The sequence below is a fragment of the Microtus ochrogaster genome, chromosome 5 (genome assembly GCF_000317375.1).
Source record: "Microtus ochrogaster isolate Prairie Vole_2 chromosome 5, MicOch1.0, whole genome shotgun sequence".
Taxonomy (NCBI): Eukaryota; Metazoa; Chordata; class Mammalia; order Rodentia; family Cricetidae; genus Microtus; species Microtus ochrogaster.
In genome coordinates, this window is record NC_022012.1 from 4,981,266 (window position 1) to 5,002,255 (window position 20,990).

At 39.7% G+C, this 20,990-nt stretch overlaps 1 protein-coding gene across 1 annotated transcript in view; it reads right to left on the reverse strand.

Moving 5' to 3' along the window:
• Cntn5 (contactin 5) overlaps window positions 1–20,990 on the reverse strand; it is a 1,200,756-nt gene that overhangs the window by 29,613 nt on the left and 1,150,153 nt on the right. Inside the window, exons 20-22 of the mRNA XM_026779314.1 lie at window positions 18,505–18,575; window positions 16,373–16,607; window positions 8,228–8,337 (exon numbers count right to left, since the gene is read on the reverse strand). Of these exons, the coding sequence (XP_026635115.1) occupies window positions 8,228–8,337; window positions 16,373–16,607; window positions 18,505–18,575 (416 nt within the window). The remainder of the gene's footprint in view (window positions 1–8,227; window positions 8,338–16,372; window positions 16,608–18,504; window positions 18,576–20,990) is intronic.

A 20,990-nucleotide genomic window follows, 5' to 3' on the forward strand; every position in this document is an offset into this window, starting at 1 on the left:
GCAGAAATTTTTAATAAAATTAATTAATTAATTAAAAATAAGGTAATTCTATTGTTATTATGTTTTTATTTTATATTAATTTCTCATAAACTTTCCGAGTATTAGAATGGGATTTTTGTGGTACAGATTGCTAGGACCTGGTCCAGTACCTTCTTTGAGTGAAGGGATGGAAGAAGGAAGCAGTTCAGATTGTATTTCCACCATTCCTGCCAACCTTCTTCATGATCTATGGGAACCAGAGAAAGATGATGCGGCTTGGCCTGATGGCTTACTTTATTTTCCTGCCAGGATGACATCTGCTTTGAATTTGCAGGCTCATAAACCTTCTATATGGCTTTGGAAGCTTGGGAAGGCAGCTCCAAGATTCAGGGATTTTTATTCACTGGACACTAGAGTGTTGGTGAGTGATTCCTATTCACTGGACACTAGAGTGTTGGAGAGCTTATAAATCAAGACAGAACCCAGTAGTCTACTTGCAAGGCCAGAGACAAAGATAGTATTCCAGATGGGAAGGTCATGGTTATTCATGAATTGGAGTTGTTCAATAGATACAGCCTATTTTCAGCTTTCAATCAAACTACATCTCACAGGCTGAAAATCTCAGCCTATTTCTCTGACTTTGCTTTCTACATTTAATCTTCATAGCCATAACATTTCAATCAACTTCTAAGGAACTAAGGTTCTCAAACGAGTTGATCTCTGAGACCATCCAGCCAATTATTGAAGTCTTTTAAAATACTTGTAACTTAGGTTTTCTATTGCTGCAAAGAGACACCATGACCACAGCAATACTTATAAAGAAAAAATATTTAGTTGGGGTAGGTTACATTTTCAGAGGTTTAGCCCATTATCATCACAGTGTGACATGGAAGCATACAGGCAGACATGGTGCTGGAGGAATGGCTGTGAGTCCTACAGCTTGTCTTGGCAGGCATCAGGAAAGTCTGAGACACTGGGCATGGCTTCAGAACATATGAGATCTCAGAGCCCACCCTCACAGTGACACACTTCCTCCAACAAGGACATACTTACTCCAATAAAGCCACATCTCCTAATAATGCCACTCTCCATGAGCTTATGGGAGCCAATTACATTCAAACTACCACAACTGGATAGATGGGTTTGTGTATTCGGACTTCAGAAGTGATTTTTTTCTTGACTGTGAGGTGCAGCGGGGAGTCTTAGAAACTCTTTGAAAGTCAGTGGATTTCTTATCTAGCCTAATTATGACTATTCGAAACATGTATGAGTGAATAACAAAGACATAGGAAGGGATGATATCGCTACAATGATCTCAAATTTCTAAACTTTTCCCTTCTTTCCTCATTTCCTTCCTTCCTTCCTTCCTTCCTTCCTTCCTTCCTTCCTTCCTTCCTTTCACCTCTCTTTTCCCTTCTTAAAAAGGGCCTCAGTATGTAGCATCGCCTGTAGCTAGCTTGGTACTCACTATGTATACCCTCAAGAGTGATTAGTTAATAACAAACAACAGAGACTTTGATTAGGATCAAGTAGTTAATATATTTGAAGGAGGTGGGTTAATTACAAATGAAAGTTAACGTTAAGTCAAAATACTTGCTGTATTATTTCTTAAACCAATTAAGATGTAATGGAAAATTCTCCACAGTACAAAACCACATGTGAGCAGTGTATTGATAGGGAAACCTAGACTGATGCCTTTATTGCTACCAAGACCTTACTTTAGGACTAAAACCAAAACAAAAACACCAAATACAAACCAAAAACTGGAAATCACCTCACCTGCCAGACTGAAGCTTGATTTATCCTTTTGTTTGTATTCTGTTTTTGAGAGTCTCACTGTGTAACACAGAGTGCCCTTGAACTCACAATCTCCCACCTTTGCCCTTTGAATTCTAAATTGGTGGACAGCGCATGATTAGAATGTGAGCTTTATAAGGGTCCATTCTACTTTCTGGTTTAGTATTAACACTGCACCTTAGCATAGCAGGGGGCTCCATAAATATTCACTGGATAAGTAACTATATAATGAATGAAATCCAGACAAAACATCAAAAATGTGAGATCAGGAGTGTCTGAGGTCAAAATTTAACTGACAACTTGGGATCACAATTTGAGTTAGGTGGCAACCAGTCTGGTTTAGACAGACAGGGAGCAAGAGGCCAGGGATGGTGCCTTCACTGAGGAGATAGCAAAGGTCATCAGACCTTATTGGTCTCGTGTTAGTCTTATTTCTTCATGATCTTTGCTAAGGGTAGCCTTCCTTAATTGCTGATGGAAGAGATGCAAGAGCAATTACATACCCTCCAGAATCAAGTGAGGCACCAGTAAACCAAGTTTGTTTCCTGATTGAGGCATTGCTGCTTATTAAAGTCACATTGTATATCCAGAGATTCGGCTGTCCATGCTGAACGTGGCAGGAGAGTATGTATTTGATGGGAAACTTTATAGGGTGTGATTCTGTTTGTGGACTTTAGATGTGGATGCAAAGGCATTCACTTTCTTTTTTGCTAAGCATTATATAGTCTAGTCTTGTTTTATTTATTTATTTTTGTGGTTTTTTTTCTCTGTCAAACCAATCTCCATTGCCAACTTCCTTCTGGTCCTGTCTCTTTGGTGAAATTTTATAAAGTCGGCCTGCAAAGTCCTCTTTGTCTTTCCTCATCTCTAGCCTTGAAATGTTCCCTTCAGATGTTTTTACTTAATTGCATGGCTTTCAATGACACTTTTATGCCTTCCACCCTGATCTCTCAATTAGATTCTAAACTCCCATATCCTACAGCCTAAGCCAGTGACATCCTTGTATTTCTATCAAAAGCTCCAAGCTAAATTTGGACAAAATAGAACTCTTGGTTTCTTACCTGCAAATTTGTTCTTTGTTGTGTTTCCTTTCTTTTTTGGAAAATGGCACACTTCACTAATCCAACCATGCAGAAATCACCACTTCTCTCCTGTCCACAAACGTGTCCAGGCCTCCTCTGAAATCCTCCACTTTGTACTCACTTTGCAGAGGCTGCCTCTGACTAAGCCTCACAGGTCCTGCTTCAGGAGGACACTAATCTCCTTCTCCCTCACATTTCTCTCCTTCCTTTTCCTCTCTTCATGGAAAAGCTGCCAGCTATTTTAAAGAAAGTGAGTCAGATATCCTTGCTCCAAGTCTTCTTGACTTTTCACACTGCTGCAATGGGATCCCCAGGGGAAGCAGCAGGACAGAAGGAAGGCTTGTTTGGGCTCACAGCTGGGGACTCCAGGCCATCACTGTGGGGAAAGCATGCGGCTGGAGCCCAAGGCAGCTGCTCATCCTGCATCTTCATCAGGATGCAGAGATAGAGGAATGCTGGCATTTTGTCACTTTCAGCTTTTCACGCAGTTTGGAACTGCAGCCCATGTAAAGGTGCAAATTCCCATTCCTGGACAGTTCTCTGTGGAAAATCCTTCTCAGGCACACCCAGAGCTGTGTTTTCATAGTAATTCCAAATCTTAGCCAAGCTTCCAGAAGACTGACCACCTAGACCTTCTGCAAATCCCCCTGCTAATTGCTGTGGCATCAGAAGCTGAGTTCTGTCATCTGTATGTTTCTGGCTAGCCTGGTCTCTGCACGCTGTCTACTGCTAGTTCCATGCACACCATTGCCCACCCACAACTTCCCTCTGCTTCTTTCTCTTCTTTAATGAACTAAGTTGGCTCTGCCTTTAATTCTTTTTTCTAACTTCAAACAAAAATTTTCATATAATATATTTTGATCATATTCTTTATCCTCCCCTAACTCCTTCCAATTTCTTCCCCACGTGCCTATCCACTCAACTTAATGTTCTCTCTTTCTTGATTTCTGCAACATACACAAGAAAGAAAATCAAGACAAAAACAAATAAACAAACCTAATAAGTCAAAAAATACAAACTCAAACAAAAAGTGTACAATAAACACCTGGAGTCCGTTCTTTTGTTGGCATGGAGGCTGCCTTAGAATATGGAGAAAACTGATTTTACCTCTCTCAGAAGGGGCCAGCTGCAAATAGCTTCTTCGTTAAGGGTGGACTTCACATTCACTTTCTCTTCTCTGTGCTAGTCAACCAGTCTTATATCATTTACCTGTTAATTTGTTTATACAGTCTTTAAATTGCTCTTTCTCCATTATAGTGTAGCCGTCACAGGCTAATCTGTCCTCTTTATACACTCTAGTGCAAGAAACTAGGAGGAGCCACCAAATATGCTGTCATTTGTTTTCCCAAACAATTCTAGTAATTTGGAAGTTTATACATTGCAGTGAAGTTTGAACTGTGGCTAGAAAAACAAGCCATAAGACAGACACAGGCATATAAAATCTTGAAGCGATCTTCTGATTTTGGTAACAAAGCCTCCTGTTTCACATTCCTATTTTATTAATATGGTCAGAATTCTAGCATTAGGGAACAAAGTTAGATCATGGCAGGGGCAGAGTAGAGAAGGTCGAGAGAAGATGAAACATGGGTAACATTTAGTCATAATTATTGATTTCTTCTGCTAACATTTTTAGCAGGAGAGATGTGGGGATAAGAGGAGAGTAGTCTTGCTTGTGCAGAGTGGCATCTAGTTTTGAGGAAGGAAGAATGTGGAAAAGAGTTGGTGGGATGTTGTTACTGTTCTCACATGTTTTCACATTTTGTCTCAAGGTGAGCTGTAACTATCCAGCAACGAGACAGAAGAAATCAAAGTCATGGCTGAATCTATCTCACTTAAAATAACAGCTAATGTCATACTTGGCCATTGAATTTTACATTTTGTTTATTTTCTGTTTAAAATATATCTACCTTTTTTCTAGTTAACAGGATGTTGACATTTTCCTTGTAACAAAACTCTGTTTTTCTTTTTCCATTTTTTTATGTTTGTGGTGCACTGGTTAGTTTAGTTTCAACTCCACAAAAGCTAGAGTCGTCAGATTGAAGGGAACCTCAACTGAAAAAATGTCTCCATAAAATCAGCTAGACACGAGCTTGGACAACATTTTCTTAATTAGTGGTATATGGGGAGAGATCAGTCCATTGTGTGTGGTACCGTCTTTGAGCTAGTAGTGCTGGGTTCTGTAAGAAAAAAGTCTTAGCAAGCCAGGGAAAGTAACCAGCAAGCAGCACCCCTCTATGGTCTCTGCATCAGCTCCGGCCTCCACGTTCCTGACCTGATTGAATTCCTGCCTTGGGTTCCTTTGAAAATGAACAGTGATATGCAAGTATAAGCCAAATAAATCCTTTCCTTTTCAGCTTGCTTTAGTCATGGTGTTTCATCCCAGCAATAATACACCTAAGACATGTAGTTTGTCTGTGTGTATGCATGTTCGGTATACATGTGTATTTGCATGTATATGTGGAGGCTTGAACTATGTGCTAGGGATCACCCTGTACTGCTTTTTCACCTTATTCAGTAAGGCAACATCTTTCATTGAAACCAGAGCTTAAGGTTTCAATCTTGCTAGTCAATTTGCCCTGGGATCCCCTGACTCTGCCTTCTGGGCCACCTGACATTAACACAAATTATGGGGATTCGAAATCTGGTACTCATGGTTTTGCTGCAAGTGTTTTAACCATAGTGTAATCTTTCCAGCCCATAATTCCTTATTTTTATACTTTATTTTATAATGAAACGCAGAATAAACGTTACTGTACTCATGGAGTCTCTCCAGTTTAAAATTTCAGAATTCATGTCACTTTAGTCTGAAAATACTACCATGGTATTGACCTTAGCAGAATCTGTCTCCCCTTGGCCACCTTGTAATTTCTGAAGACATTTCATTTCATAGCTGTGAAAACTTGCCATTCTAAAGGAGGCAGGCTGAGCAAGGATGGTGCTATGACATGTCTGTGTCCCATATGTCCTCACTGTCAGGCCAGCCTTGACCAGCAAGACATCAATGTCTCCCAGCAAGTCTGTTCAACTCTGCCATACCCATCTGGAGATCTGACATCTCGTCTTTCTGTGAATTTTTTGCTTTTGTTGGAAGTTCCCCTGTGTTGCTGAGGGCTGGCTGCCTAAGTAGGTTGGACTTAAGTTGTGTGCCACTGGACTTGGTTTGGACTTTGCCTTTTGAAATTTTCAGCAGCATTTGGGTCAATGACCCATTCTTGATGTTTTGAAATTTCTCTTCAGGCTCCTGAATTTCTTCAATGTCTCCCTGGTGATTCTTCAAAGTGATAGACTGTTCAATCTTTAATCTTCTAGAAATAAAGAAGGTTTCTACACTGATTGCCTGGCATGTTCAAAGCCCTGTTGTGGTGGTGCATACCTGTAACCCTTGCACTTCAGAGGGGGAGGAACTCAGTGTCACCTTCAGCTACTTAGGGAATTGAAGCCAGCTTGGGGGTTACATGAGTTCTCATTTCAAGCAACAATAACACAATGCAACAATAACAATAACAACAAAATAACAAACAGCAGCAGAAAATAAAGTTTATAAAGCTTAACATCCAAAGCAGAATCTGTGACTTCCATGTGATAATCATCCAGTGTGTTGGGCCATATAGCCCTGGGATTATCCTTAATTTCTTTTTCATAGCCCATATCCAATTCACTATTCAGCTCTGTCTTGCCTCCATTGAAAATAATGGTCCACTTCTCATCAGCTCCAGAAAATAGTGCCCTGTTTGACAGTTGAGGATGACTGGACTAGCTGCTACTCTTTTCTTCTGAAGCTCTTCCCTCAAGTCTGTTCTCTCCACTCTAGACCAAGAGGCTTTTAATACAAAACAGACCTTGATACGTCCACTCCATTAAAAATGGTTTTTGAGCCTTTCCCTGTACTCAAGATAGAATACTCAAGCTGACAGGTATCCCACAGACCTTCAGGCCAAGTGCAGTCTAAAGGTTAATTGATGTCACTGAATGGATATGGTATATTCTTGATTAAAAGGCTATATTTTCTGTCTTAAAATAGCAAAAGTAAGTATTGCTATAGGATAGGGTCATTTCAGGTTCTTTATCCTCAGCTGTCCAAGGAACTAACTGGGGACCTCGGCTTGGGCTCCTGGGAGCCACTCTAGGTTCAAGGCTCTTGCCAACCCTAAGGTGGCTCCCTTAACTAAGAATTGTGCTTCCGTGCTCCCCTATCCAACCTTCCTTTATCCCAATCCTCCTTTTTCCCCAAGTTCCCCCCATCCTCCCCTTCTGCCTTAACTATCCCCATCTCCCCTTATCCCCTCCCACCCCACCCCCAAGATCCCAATTTTCTCCCAGGCAATTTTGTCTATTTCCCATAGCCAAGAGGATAACTATGAGTTTTTCCTTTGGTTCACCTTCTTACTTAGCTTCTTTAGGATCACCATTGTAGACTCCATGACCCTTATTTATGGCTAGAAACCAATTATGAGTGAGTACATCCCATATTCATCTTTTTGGGTCTGGGTTACCTCACTCAGGATAATCTTGCATATCATCATAGAACCTTCATCTGGTGATGGATGGCGTTAGAGACATAGACCCACACTGGAGCACTGGACTGAGCTCTCAAGGTCCCAATGAGGAGCAGAAGGAGGGAGAACATGAGCAACGGAGTCGGGACCACGAGGGGTGCACCCACCCATTGAGACAGTGGAGCTGATCTATTGGGAGCTCACCAAGGCCAGCTGGACTGTGACGGAAAAAGCATGGGATATAACTGGTCTCTCTGAACATGGCGAACAATGAGGACTGATGAGAAGCTAAGGACAATGGCACGGGGTTTTGATCCTACTTAATGTGCTGGCTTTGCGGGAGCCTAGCCAGTTTGGATGTTCACCTTCCTAAATATAGACGGAGGGGGGAGGACCTAGGACTTACCACAGGGCAGGGAACCCTGACTGCCCATTGGACTGGAGAGGGAGGGGGAGAGGAGTGGGGGGAGGGGAAGAAGGGTGGGGAGAGGGGGGGAAGGGTGGGAGGAGGGGGAGGGAAATGGGAGGCTGGGAGGAGGTGGAAACTTGTTTTTTTTCCTTTTCTCAATAAAAAAATAAAATAAAATAAAAAAATAGCAAAAGTAAGTAAATACATACTCATACATAGTTTCTGGGTTTGTCGAAAACTCCATTTCATTTCTCTTTCTATTTTTGCACAGTGGTGTAAAGACTACAAAAAACCAAGTCAACTAATGAGAAGCAAAATACTTGTCAGCAGAACAGTGTTTCTTTCTTTCTTTATTATAGAGCAAAGTTCCAAAGGAATATGATTCTGATGAAGCGTCATTGAGCCACCTCTTTAGAAGGACACAGTGCCAGAAAAATAAAAGGCTTATTTTCAGTAATTCATACCTCAAACCCCTGTGGCCTTCCGAGACTTTCCTTTATATGTTTCCATGTAACGAGTATCTCTGAGACAGATACACTCGTAGCCTTGACGTCGGTGGGGGCAGCAGTGGGTTCTGTAGGAAGAAAGGTGGAAATGATGAGCCATAGCCCCTATATTATATCTGTCAACACTGTCCCAGGGTCTCTGAGCTGCTCATGTCTTCCTGACTTGTTTTTCAATGATACCTTGTGAAGTTGTGAAAAAGAAAGAGATCAGAAGGTGATCTATTTGGGTTTCTGGGTTGGGTCAACCAACACTAGAATCTTACCAATAACCAGTGAGAAATCCAGAATGATGAGGGCAGAGGCCTTTATCCTTGAGTCAGGGAGGGCATTTCTCAGAAAAGTAAAAGATTTGACTTCAGCTGCCTGGCAGTCCAGTCTACCAACAAAGACTCTCAGCCAGGATTGGCTGGTGTGCTTGTTTATTTATTTAATTAATTGATTTTGAGGATAAATTATGGAAGCAATGTAGCTGTCCACCCACAAGGGATACATATTTTGTGAATAAACAATGCTTACTAACTATAGCACTAACAATTCCAAACAAATTATTCCCACTAAGACCAAATCCTTAAGTGTGTGATATCATACTTTTTGTTTGTTCATTTTGTATTTTGAGCTAGGCTCTTGCTATAAAACCTTGGCTGGTCCAGTGATCACTGTGCAGAAAAGCCTGGATTTGAACTTGTGATCCTCCTGTCTCATCTTCTGAAGTGCAGGAATCACAGGTGTTTCTCACTATTTCTGGCTTTTAGGATGCTTTTCCTACCCCCATACTATAGACGAAAGAACTTGGGATTCGAAGATGGCAAAATAATTTGTCAAAAGGTGGCTAAAGACTGGTAGGGTTGTTTTAGTGCTGTTTGTTAAATGTTTAACTCCAATATAAAAACACATTTAAGAAACATATCATTGTAATACTGTATTTATTTGTGTAATCAAAAAGGGAGTCTAAGTTTCATAAGGCGTCTTTGCCACAAATCTCCATTTCCATGATAATGGAAGAAGTGTGTTATGTAGCCCGATATTTAAAAGGCATTCATGGACTTTTATGACAGGAACAGTCAGAGTAGAAAAGTTCCTGAAGGTCTCAGCACTGCTGCTCAAAGCCCCTCTCCATTTGTTTCTATGCTCAGTGACCTTTCACATCATTTTTTTTCTAATACACAATGTCTGACTGACATCCATCAAGAAGTGCATTTTCTTTGACATCACAGGGTATATGAGCAAGGAACTATTTCTAGCTTTGACGTGGCTGAATCATAAATACTGTCACAAACATGTGTTAACTGAAATGGTAGAATAAAGGTCAGATATTAGGTCCAACAGTTCTGTACAGATTATTATATTTTAAAAAATCCTGTGCTATAAAAAATGTAGAGACTTTAGTACCAACTTCAAATTAACCACCCCATTTGCCCCCAGATTCAGGAAGTCATAAAACAAAGACACGATTGTAAAAAACACCTTTCAAAAGGCATTATGAGGGGCCTGGAATAAGCACAACATCTTTCTGAAATCTTTCCTTAGTTATGGGAAATAGTTGCACATCTATCTAGATGCTTTTGAATATTACTGATTTAAAGATACCAGTCCAGTGCCTAGGGTGGCAATATAAGCATGTAATCCTAGCAATGTAGAACTCGAGACTGGAGGATGAAACTTCAAGATTGGACACACAGTGTTTCCTGGCCAGCTTGTGATATAAGAGATCCACCTCAAAATAAAATAAATAAATACATACATACATACCTCTACTCAAAAAAACCCATCTATTCCTTGCTGTTAAATAAGTCCACAAAAGACTTTCCTAAACATTCATATTTCTACTAAGCAATGGTTTTCTTTTGATAAGTTCCACATTAAAATTAACTTGCCAGGACTGGAGAGATGGCTTTTTGGTGAAGGGCTTGAGTTTGGTTCCCAGCACCCACATCAGACGACTCACAGTTACCCATCACTCTAGCACCAGGAAGTCTGACTGCCTTTTCTGGATTAGTTGAGGACTGTTCTCATATGTACAAACCCTATACAGACACATGTACACAGGCACCCACAGACACAAGACACAGAGATACCCACACACAGACTGACAGACAGACAAAGACACAGACAGATAGGTGCACACATACATAGACACACACACAGACACACAAACACACAGAGGCACAGACACACACACAAGAAACACACAGACAGACATGTAGATAGACAGGTACACACAGAGACAACACAGACATACAGAAACACACAATGATACACACAAGCACAGACACATAGACACACAGTGAGACAAACACACACATAGACACAGACAGACACAAACATACAGACAACACATACACACATGCAAACACACACAATTAAAAATAAACTTTAAAAAGCACACCACATGATGTAATTGAGCAAAATTCATTTGATTTTAACATGCAGGTTGATATGATTCCAGCACTGTATCGATTGTAATTGCTAGTTCTGAGAAGCACTAACATCTTTTCTCTTTCCTTTGCCCAGTGCTGTCCTTTATATCACTTTATAGTCTATGTTTAATCTATTCAGTTTGTTCTAAAAGAAAAGCTTCTATTTCGTTCTAGAATTACGACTAGCAGACTTGTAGTAGACCTTTTAAATTGTTTAACAGGACTTTAAATTCTTGATTCTGAGTTAAACAAAGGGGATGCTGGTGGATTTGAGGCACATGACACTGAATCGCTCAGATCTGGGTAAGTTTCATTTCAAAGGGAACCACACTTTGGTTATCGTTCGCCATTCTGTCACTGTGCTGCTTCCTTTCAGAATAAATGCATTGCAGACATTCCCCTGCCAAACGCTTTCCATCCGCTTTTATATTACTGAGACAATTACATCTTTGTCAGGGATGATTGCAGGGGGATAAATAATTTCAGAAGCACAAAAACGATGGCTAGGTGACAGCGTTTCTATCCCTCTTTATCTCCAGAGAGGATTTTTTTCCCTGTTAGCTTTCAAGAGCACCAGACACATTTAAATGTGTCTCAAATCGAAATTTAAATTAAAAAAAAAACTCTGAAGATTGTAGAAGAACACAAGAGTTGGTTAGGAGCTACTTCTCAAATAAGAACTCAAATTTCCATGGGAAATCTTGAAGGATTTATAATTCAGGTCAGAACGATCCTGATGCATCACGGTTGATTTCCTCAGGGTGTGGCCCACAGCAGCATCACTTAGTGAGTGTGGACAAGCTGCCTGAAGTCAGCTCATCTTCTAGAACAAAGCCACATCCAAAGGCCACCTGTGAGGACCTGAGTTGGCATTTTAGCACGGGAACAAGCATGGCCTCAGCCAGGTTCTTTCAACACCCTGTTATGTACTGTTTATAGTTGAATTGACATAATGCTTGTCTGCAGACAAGAATAACTGACTGTGACTGGGATCTTTTGTCCTGTCAGGAAGGGCATTGCAGCCACATAAGAGAGAGACACCATAGACAGACTATAAGAAAGTTGCTTGAGTCAGAATTCAGGAGTACATGGCCAACGGGCTTTGTTGTTCAAGTATAGCAATTTAAGCCAATATGTCAAACTAATATACCCTACAAAATTAAAAAAGTCTAGATATTTTGGGGGAAAGGTTGCTTCATCTAAATTCTGCTTCTGAATGTGCCCATTCCCCAATTGGCTCCCCAGGGGGACAGTCTTAAAACATTGTTTGCTGTCTTAAACATGACAACAAAGGATCAGCTCTCAATTTCTCTTTGTCTCATATATATTTGTGTAGCGTCTATATATGTAGATGTATGAAGGCCTGATTTTGGTATCAGGAATTTGGCTCTATCAGTTTTTAAACTTAGTGTTTAATACAGAGACTCTCAGTCAACCCCAGAGCTTGCCCTTACAGCCCTCTTGCTCCAAGGATGCTTGACCTCTACCTTCAAGGACTCAAATTACAGCCAAGCAGGAGGGATGCCTGACCCACTCAGTGTTTATGTGGATTCTGGAGGGTTGAACTCTGGTCCTCTTTCCTGTTCACAAACCCTCGAGCCTCAGGGGCTATGAAAGCCATCACACAGCTGCTAAATGGTGAGGAAAGGATTTAAGTCCAGGCATGAACTCTACTCCCCTGATGCTGTTGCTACACTCGACTGTGCACAGATGCCACTGACTTTAAAAAATAGTTTAGATTTGTTTTCTGTGTGTATGCACTTGTAGCACATATGATTAAATGTATGTGTAGGTCATGTGGATGGGTATGGAGCCCAAGTTGACACTGAATGTTGTCCTCTGTTGCTCTCCACCTCAACTTTTTAATTGCTGCCATCACTGTACAGGAACATGATGTGCGTGGATGTGTTTTCATGTGGATATTAGATAGGTTCTCCCCTTCCACCTTCGGATTGGATATCAGACTCAGATCACCAGGCTTGTTCTGAAAGTGCTTTTATCTTTAGAGCAGTATTATAGTCCCATCCATGTTCATTCGAGAAAGGGTTTCTTATTGAACCTGAAGCTCTACAATTGGCTAGACTGGCTGGCTAGCAAACTCCAGGGATCTTCCTGCCGCTACTTTCCTAGGACTACAATTGCAAGTACATGTCACCATGTCTGGCCTTTTATGTGGGTACTGAGAATCGGAACTCAACTACTACTCTTGACTTTGCACTCAGGTATGCTGATTAAAGTCCAGAACCTTATTTGTACAAATGTGCTAGGTTTCGTCTGGTAGACAGAGACTTGAAAAATCTCTCCTCTTGCTTAGTCAGGGTGTGATGTAGGCTGTGGATAGCTCCCCGACTTCAATCTGAGCATAGGTAGTGGGCACTCTGATTGATGGATTTCAGTATCAGTTAGATTAAAATTTAGAGCATGCTCATGAATTTAGATGATACATCTACGTTAAGTGACCCAGCAGCTGGAGTCCTCCTAATGATTTGGGGGATGTGTTTGTAATATTGATTGTACATCTGACTTCCCAGGAGGGGTGGCAGCAGCACTAATCAAAGGGGAGTCTAATAAACTCTGTGGGAGAAGGGCTACGGTTTCATTAGTTAGAATTCAGTGAAGACAGCTACTGTTGAACTTCTACAGTCACTAATCCAAATGGATCACACAGCACAGATGGGTGATTATTCTTTGTATTCTATAACTAATATGCCAATTTATAAATTTCTGACTTCACATAAATCCCATTGAGCTCAGTTTCAGCTGAGAGTCTGTCTGGATAATACCACCTTGTGAGCGCTGGGCTTTCATCTGAGCACTGACTGCCCTGTTTTCAAGGGATAACTGCAAATCAGTTTCTTCAAGTGAGGAACAGCGTCTTCAGTTTAATAAAAACAAGAGCCATGCAATTCACCTGAATAGGCAGAAGTCCCCGATACAGAACATTACAAGTAAATAAACCTTCCAGTCTGTGATTAAATTTCCCGTTTGATTACATAGTAAAAGTTGACCTGTTTTTATTCTCTGGAAAAATTACTTAAAGAATACTTAAGAATACAGATTAAGTAGGTAGAGTTTTAATTTTAGCATTATAAACATTCTAGAACTGTTGTTATTCAAAACCTTCATTGTCAAGTAAGAGAAAGTTAGATCCCAGAAGGAAGACAATCTGCTTCTGAACACTCTGAGTGTGACTGCATTGCAGTGCGGTGAATGCAGTGCAGACGAAGGGAGATGGGGCCTTCAGCCCTGCTCTGCTTTTTAACACATGGGGTTCAATGGTGCAAACCCTTACGCTTATTGAAAGTTCCAACTTTAGTGATAAAGTTCCACATATGTGTATGTAGATCTTGCAGTCAGAACAAAGGCACTTTGGGCATACTGCGGGACTGCTATTTTCCATATTTTCATGGAAAAATGAAGTGTCACAATGAAATATCTTGTAGCAACAACCCCAGTATCTTTGAAAGGAAACATGCATGTTTCCCGTCTCACTTGAAAGAGAAAACTCCAAAGGCAAGCCATTTCAAGTTTAAGGGCTCACTGTGCAAAAATGTGGAAAAAAGTTGGGGCGGGGGAGAAAAAGCATTCCATGGTGACTGCTGTGATTTAATTTCAAAGCTAAGGCTGACAAGGAACTGATAAAATAGGAGTTCTTAAAACACAACCCTGGCATTACCCTGCAAGGCACGTTTCCAAATTTCTGTGAGTCACTGTGAGCCTTGTTTCCATGTGCTTGGTAGTGAGTTTGAAGCAGGTTGAAAACAACGATACACATTTTCTGGTAAAATATGTACTACCAGATAGCTTTTAAGAGTGAGAAATTGTATATGGCATATTTGCTTGTATGTATATATTCTCAGTGGGACAGTGCAGGGTGAAATGTGCTTAACAAGAGCATATTTATTTTTTTCTTTAAATATTTCCAAGCTCGTGAGTAGGTGCAAGTATATGTGCTTGCATTCAGGGCCTGAGAGTCCAGAAGAGGACATCAGATCCCCAGCACTTGAACTGGGTTACAGGTGGTTGTGATTGTCAGAGGTGGGCCCTCTGCAAACGTAGGATTCACTCTTAAAATGCTGAGCCATTTTTCCTGTCCCAAAGAATTAATTACTATTCTGTGGTGAAAAGCTCGGCTGTGCCACTTCTTCTCTTTAGTCCACAGTCTGTTGGCTACCAATGTGCATCTGGGTGTGCTTCTGAGGCTCTTGAAGACCGGGCTTGAAATTATAACCTTACATTTCTTTTAAAGTGCTAAAATAGTTAAGTCACACAAACACACACATGCACACATGCACACATGCAAGAGTAGGCATACATGACATGGTTGTATCTAATACAACCCGAGATACTAAGTTCATGGATATCTTAGTGGGACTCCTATAGTTTACAACTGGAATCCTCACCTTACCGGCCATTGTTCTACTAGGTTAAAATTTGCTCCTGCTTCACAGCTTGGCAATGTATTACAAAGATGCACGACAGCTCTTATCAGAAAGTGCATCGTCTGTAAATCAAGCACTGCCTTTGTTCTTCTAATTCAAATGATCTTATTTCTTTTTTCCCATGAATCCCAAGCCACATATGTGGGCATAAAAGAAGCACCAAACACAGTTAATATTGACCTTGCTTATTTGGAAGGTCAAATAGCTGCTGTCCAATATGTTTTGAGTTATGTATTTATTATTATTATTATTATTATTATTATTATTATTATTATTATTATTATTATTATTATTATTATTATTTCACTTACTGGGCCAATTGAAATTCTGCACTTGATTTGAGAGGGTAAATCTAAGATGTATTCCATTTTCTGTCAGAAAATTGCACTTTTGTATTTAAGCTTATTAAAAACTCAGGATCTTGATAGCAAGTTGGACTTGTGCTTTAACCACAGTGCCTATAGAGAACAGCTAGCTTTACTTTATTCTTCTATGGAACAAGCACACTTACTTACTACATGTTACCCCATCTAGGTGCTTAGGAATAAAATGAACTCATGCATGTGATGACCACATCCTATAGGAAAAATCAAAGATATGATGGAGAGATGTGCATTTAATTCTTATCATAAGATGCTTAAACTTTGACAGGCTCCTTTGCTTCTCTGGTCCTCAGTTTCTCTTCAGTTACAAGGATACAAAGGTACAGAGGCAAATTTGTAACAGAAAGCTGTGTGAAACTTCTTTAACAGTACAGTGATTTACACACTAATAAGTCATAATTGCTTATTAGTTATGTCAATGGAACTTCAATTAAGTTAATATCACACAACACAACACACACACGTTAGAATATCCAGAGAAAACAACATGCTCTAGAGATTACTGATATTATCCACTTAATGGAAACATGTTGATTATATATCATTAGTGAACAAGAAGCCCAAATCAACATATACAGATGTTTTTTAAAAAGATGAGGTGGAAGGTGTGAGGAGCAGAAGGAGGGGAGGGAGAGGGAACTGGGATTGGTATGTTAAATGAAAAAAGATTGTTTTAAAAACTAAATTAGAAAAGATGACTGAGAGAAGTTTCATAAACTATATCTAACAACTACAATGGGGTAATGAGTGAAATTTTGAGTCATTGGCATACCAGTATTTTCTAAAACATTTTCACAATGTCTCATTAGAAAACCAAAATAAAATATTGAAAAATCAAAGAGATGGAGTAGAGACACTGACCTCCCTCCGCTGAACAGATGACCACAATCGGACTGAAGGGGCCATCGCCTTTATTATTATAAACACCAACTTTGACTTCAAAGGGTGTGAGAGGGGGGACACTTTCATCTCGGTAAATGAACTTTGAAGCCTCAGAAGACGTCACCATCTTCTCCTTCCAGCCACGTGTTCCGTTGGGTCTGAACGCCACTATGTAGCCGAAGCCTTCCCCATTTTGAAATTCTTCTGATACTGGCTAAAGAAGGATAGTACAGTTAATGATCAACAAAACAGCTGGCTGAGAAACAGTTCCTCTTAATGCTTGGCATTACAGAAGCCGCAGTGCACTACAGAAAATAATCTCGGAACTTTTTAATATGCTGTAAACTAAGATTGCACATGTGTTTTGGCTTTAATGGTACAATATAAAAAATGAAATGATATCAGCTGGTATTTGAGGAAACACACCAGAGTTTTTGAGAGAAGTTTCATAAACTATATCTAACTACATCAAGAGAAAACTCTTGAGATGGAACAAATTTACTCCAATTAGTCACGTGTATAAACTGACGTTCCTTGAACTCTATTGGAGAATTGAGTCTGTTAGGGAAAATTGCCATGTTGTGTGGTTGCAAGTCTCTCCTCCTTAGTCAGTGCTCTGCAGAGCACACAGTAGATCAAATCAAAGAGACATCAACTCACAACCTATCTTCCAGAGTCCTTTTCTTTTGTGTCTGTGTTTTCCCAATTTGTGAAAACAAACAATAAGCAAATCCACTCTGGACTGTTACACATATTTTAAAACTTCTTGTGCTATATATGGCTTGCATTTAAATTTATTTAAAAATTTCAATTAAGCCAGGCGGTGGTGGCGCACGCCTTTAATCCCAGCACTCGGGAGGCAGAGGCAGGCGGATCTCTGTGAGTTCGAGACCAGTCTGGTCTACAAGAGCTAGTTCCAGGACAGGCTCCAAAACCACAGAGAAACCCTGTCTCGAAACACCCCCCCGAAAATAAATAAATAAATAAATAAATAAATAAAAAATAAAAAATAAAAATTTCAATTGCAGATTATAGAGAGAAGTAACTGTATTGATTAGGCAATGCCGGGAAGCCACCAGTTACTTAACTAACAGAGCATGCGATGCCTTGTAGATATCCAGTAATTTTGTATTAAATTTTAAAGCTTGAATCCCGATTTAAAGATAAACTATGTACTGAGTAGAGGAAGAGAAGAAGTTTATTAAGTCAAGGTCATAGGAGAGCCTCAGTGGGGTCAGATATGGGGAAATAAATAGCTTTGCAGAAATGTTAACACAAGGCAGAAAAGTTTATTTATGAAAGGAATGGATGGAAGAATATGACAGACAATGCATTGGTGGAATCTTCCTGCTAGCCACATATTTTCAGTGTTCTCTAAGACAGTCTCATTTCTCCAGCAAACACGACCAAATTTTGTGGTTAGGGTGGAGCTCATTAGTTGTGTAGCTACATCTTGTAATAATGTTATCTAATAGCAAAAAAATAAAAATAGACTTCATGGTAAAGTGTATTCTTCTCACTTATTCTATCCTCATTCTTTTGGCTATCAAAAGGTATTTGGAGACTGTATGATGAGCTCTGTAATGTGACACATCTCGGGAATTCTGGTCCCGATTCTGATTGTCAAAGTCGGTGCCAGAGCGGTAACCCTGTTTCAGTCTGCAGAACAAGGAACTCTCCCTCACAGTAGGATTGTGTTATAAGTTGGAATAAATCAGGGACCATGTATTCAGTGTGGTGGTGTCCTTCCTCTCATGGATTCAGTTTCCAAAGAAGTCGAGGTGGCTACTTGCTTAGAAAAGAATTAACACTACACGAGTAATCTAAGTTTCCAGAGTAATTTCCTAGGCGCTGCTTGAGTGAGTCAAGCTTCGTTCAGAGAAAGCCTGTGTTATTGCAAGCATACCAAGGACTTAGTAAATTTTGTCTGGGACCTGGGCTGACGATGAGAAGGACTTACCTAGATCTCACTCATCTGAGTAGCAAATCCTAGGACTGTTTCTTCATTCAGACAGAAACACCCATCCTTATACCAGAGCAGAGTTTCTGGACAGAGCCCTAGTTTCTGAGCAATCAACCTGTCCTGATACTTGTACAGTGATTATTTTTACCTCCCAGGCGATCACCAGTTCATGCCTTCTTCCACTTCTTCCACTTACATTGCTGGGTGCTGTCTTTGGAACTGTGGATAAAAATGCATGGAGCTGAAGAGAATAAATACACGTGTGATTTCCCTAGACCATTATCATCCTACTTAGATTTTGTAGACTATTAAAATGAAACAGAGTAGCTTTCCATTAGAATCTGCACATTAAATACTATGACAAAATATATTATAGATACCTTGTTATCTGAGACAACTTGATTACATATATGTAAATATATGTATTGATTATATATACACATATACTGTATTGGTTATATATACATTGCAAGCATACAAATTATATATGCAAATATATGTATATTTACTATATATTACAACACACACATCATATATATATATATATATATATATATATATTTATAGTTAAATCATAATTAACACCAAAGATAAAGGTATTTACTAAATTTGGGCGAATTCCACACTTTCAATGGCTGTCTCTTCTCTTTGCTACTGTTATATTTCTTTTTATCATCCTGGGGTCTGCAAAAGTTCTGGAAAAATTCACAGGTCCAGACCTGCACTATCTCAGGATCTATACTTTAAGGAAAACATACCCATAATGCCACCGTGTGAGATTCTATTTAAATGAGTAAACATTAAAAACAACTGTCAAAAATCAATCTTTCTTCCCCTTGCACATACAGAGTCACTCAGTGCAAGTTTTACAAATGAATAACGATTAAAAGAATAAATGTGTCAGAAGAACAAATTTCCCCTTCATTGCACCAAACCACAAATCTGCAGCTGAATGGAATATTTTCCAGTGAAGTGTTGTTAACAGGAGAAAAACTATTAAAATAAACCATTTTTCAGAGTCTGTGCCCGCCTTCACAACTCCAATCTTGCCTTTGTATCCCAGAGTATATTTAAGACAATATTGATATACACATGAACAATGAACTCATATTACCTGTGGGATGAAAGGCCATTAACTGTTAGTATATATTTTTTATGTAACATTTTATATACTATGAGAAACCTTAGGCAAAATTATTTTTATGGTATGAGAAAGAAAAATAAGAAGAATGCTTCTTGGATCAGTGAAGTGGGAAAGAAAAAACTGTGAATATAATAATGATGTACATTAAAATCATTAATTCTTGTTCAGTTGGATACCCATTTAAATGCCATTGGTCTCTTTTCCCCTTGGGTGTGATTCTTCTCCTGTTGAAGTGCTCGCAAGAGTTACTAGCACCAAGCTGTATGAGGTTCAGTACACACTGCAGCAGCTCTCCACTGTTTCCTTCCACAGCCCCATGCATTCTACAGGCTATTCATCTATGGAGTTCACTACCACGGGTTCCCTCAGAAGTATCTGGAGTTAGATAGTTGTTACCTTCATACAAAGAAACCACATAAGATTCAATTAAGATAGAAAGACATTATTCTGAAGTAGTCAATATATCCTAGTTAATATGAACAGCGAGAAAAATCACTTATTAAATGAACTTTTAAAGGTGTTTATTGAATTTTTTATTTGACAGTTTCATACATGTATACAGTTCATTCTTATTACTACAATCTTAAGTACTCTTGCTTGTTTCCCACCCCTATTAACTCTTTTTCTCCCTACAATTACATGTCAAACATTATTTTCACTTTCTGAGATCCACCGAGTTTAGCCAGGATCATTTTTGTGAGCATGGATTTAAAACAATCTGTGGGAGAATAGTGGGCTCTTTAGTGGGCACACAGGTCATTTGAAATCATAGTTATTGCTGCTGTAACAGCTACACATACCCATATGCATTGGCACTTTTCCTACGAAGACCTCAGTGAAATTGAATATGACTTTAAGTGTGTTCATTTCCTGTCAATGATATCAGTGAGACTTACAAGAGGGTGCTGATAACATGCTCTCTGCCTGTGTTGGTACAGTCCTTGTCTGTTAACAAGTTAGAGTTTTCAGGAAGAGGAGCCTCAATTGAGGAAACACCTCCATCAGATTAGTCTGTAGGCAAGTCTAATCAACTCAAATAATGACTGATATGAGGGAGGGGCAGCCCACTGTGGGTGGTGCCAACCCTGGAAGGTGGTACTGGACTGTATAAGAAAGCAGGCTGAGCAGGCCATGGGGAGAAAGCCAGTCAACACTATTCTTCCATGACTTCTGTTTCAGTTTCTGACTTCCATTCAAGATGGACTGCCAGCATAAATGGAGATAAGCCCTTTCCTCTCCCAGTTGCTTTTGGTTATAGTGTTTTATCACAGCAATGAAAACTAAAGCAATGTCCAAGTGGCCTGTTTCTGGCTAATTCAGGAATTTGAATGTCATGACAATCAGTGAATATCTACTTAAAGTAATAATAAATGTGATACAATTTGTCAATACTTGGACTGAGCTCTCAAGGTCCCAATGAGGAGCAGAAGGAGGGAGAACATGAGCAACGAAGTCGGGACCACGAGGGGTGCACCCACCCATTGAGACAG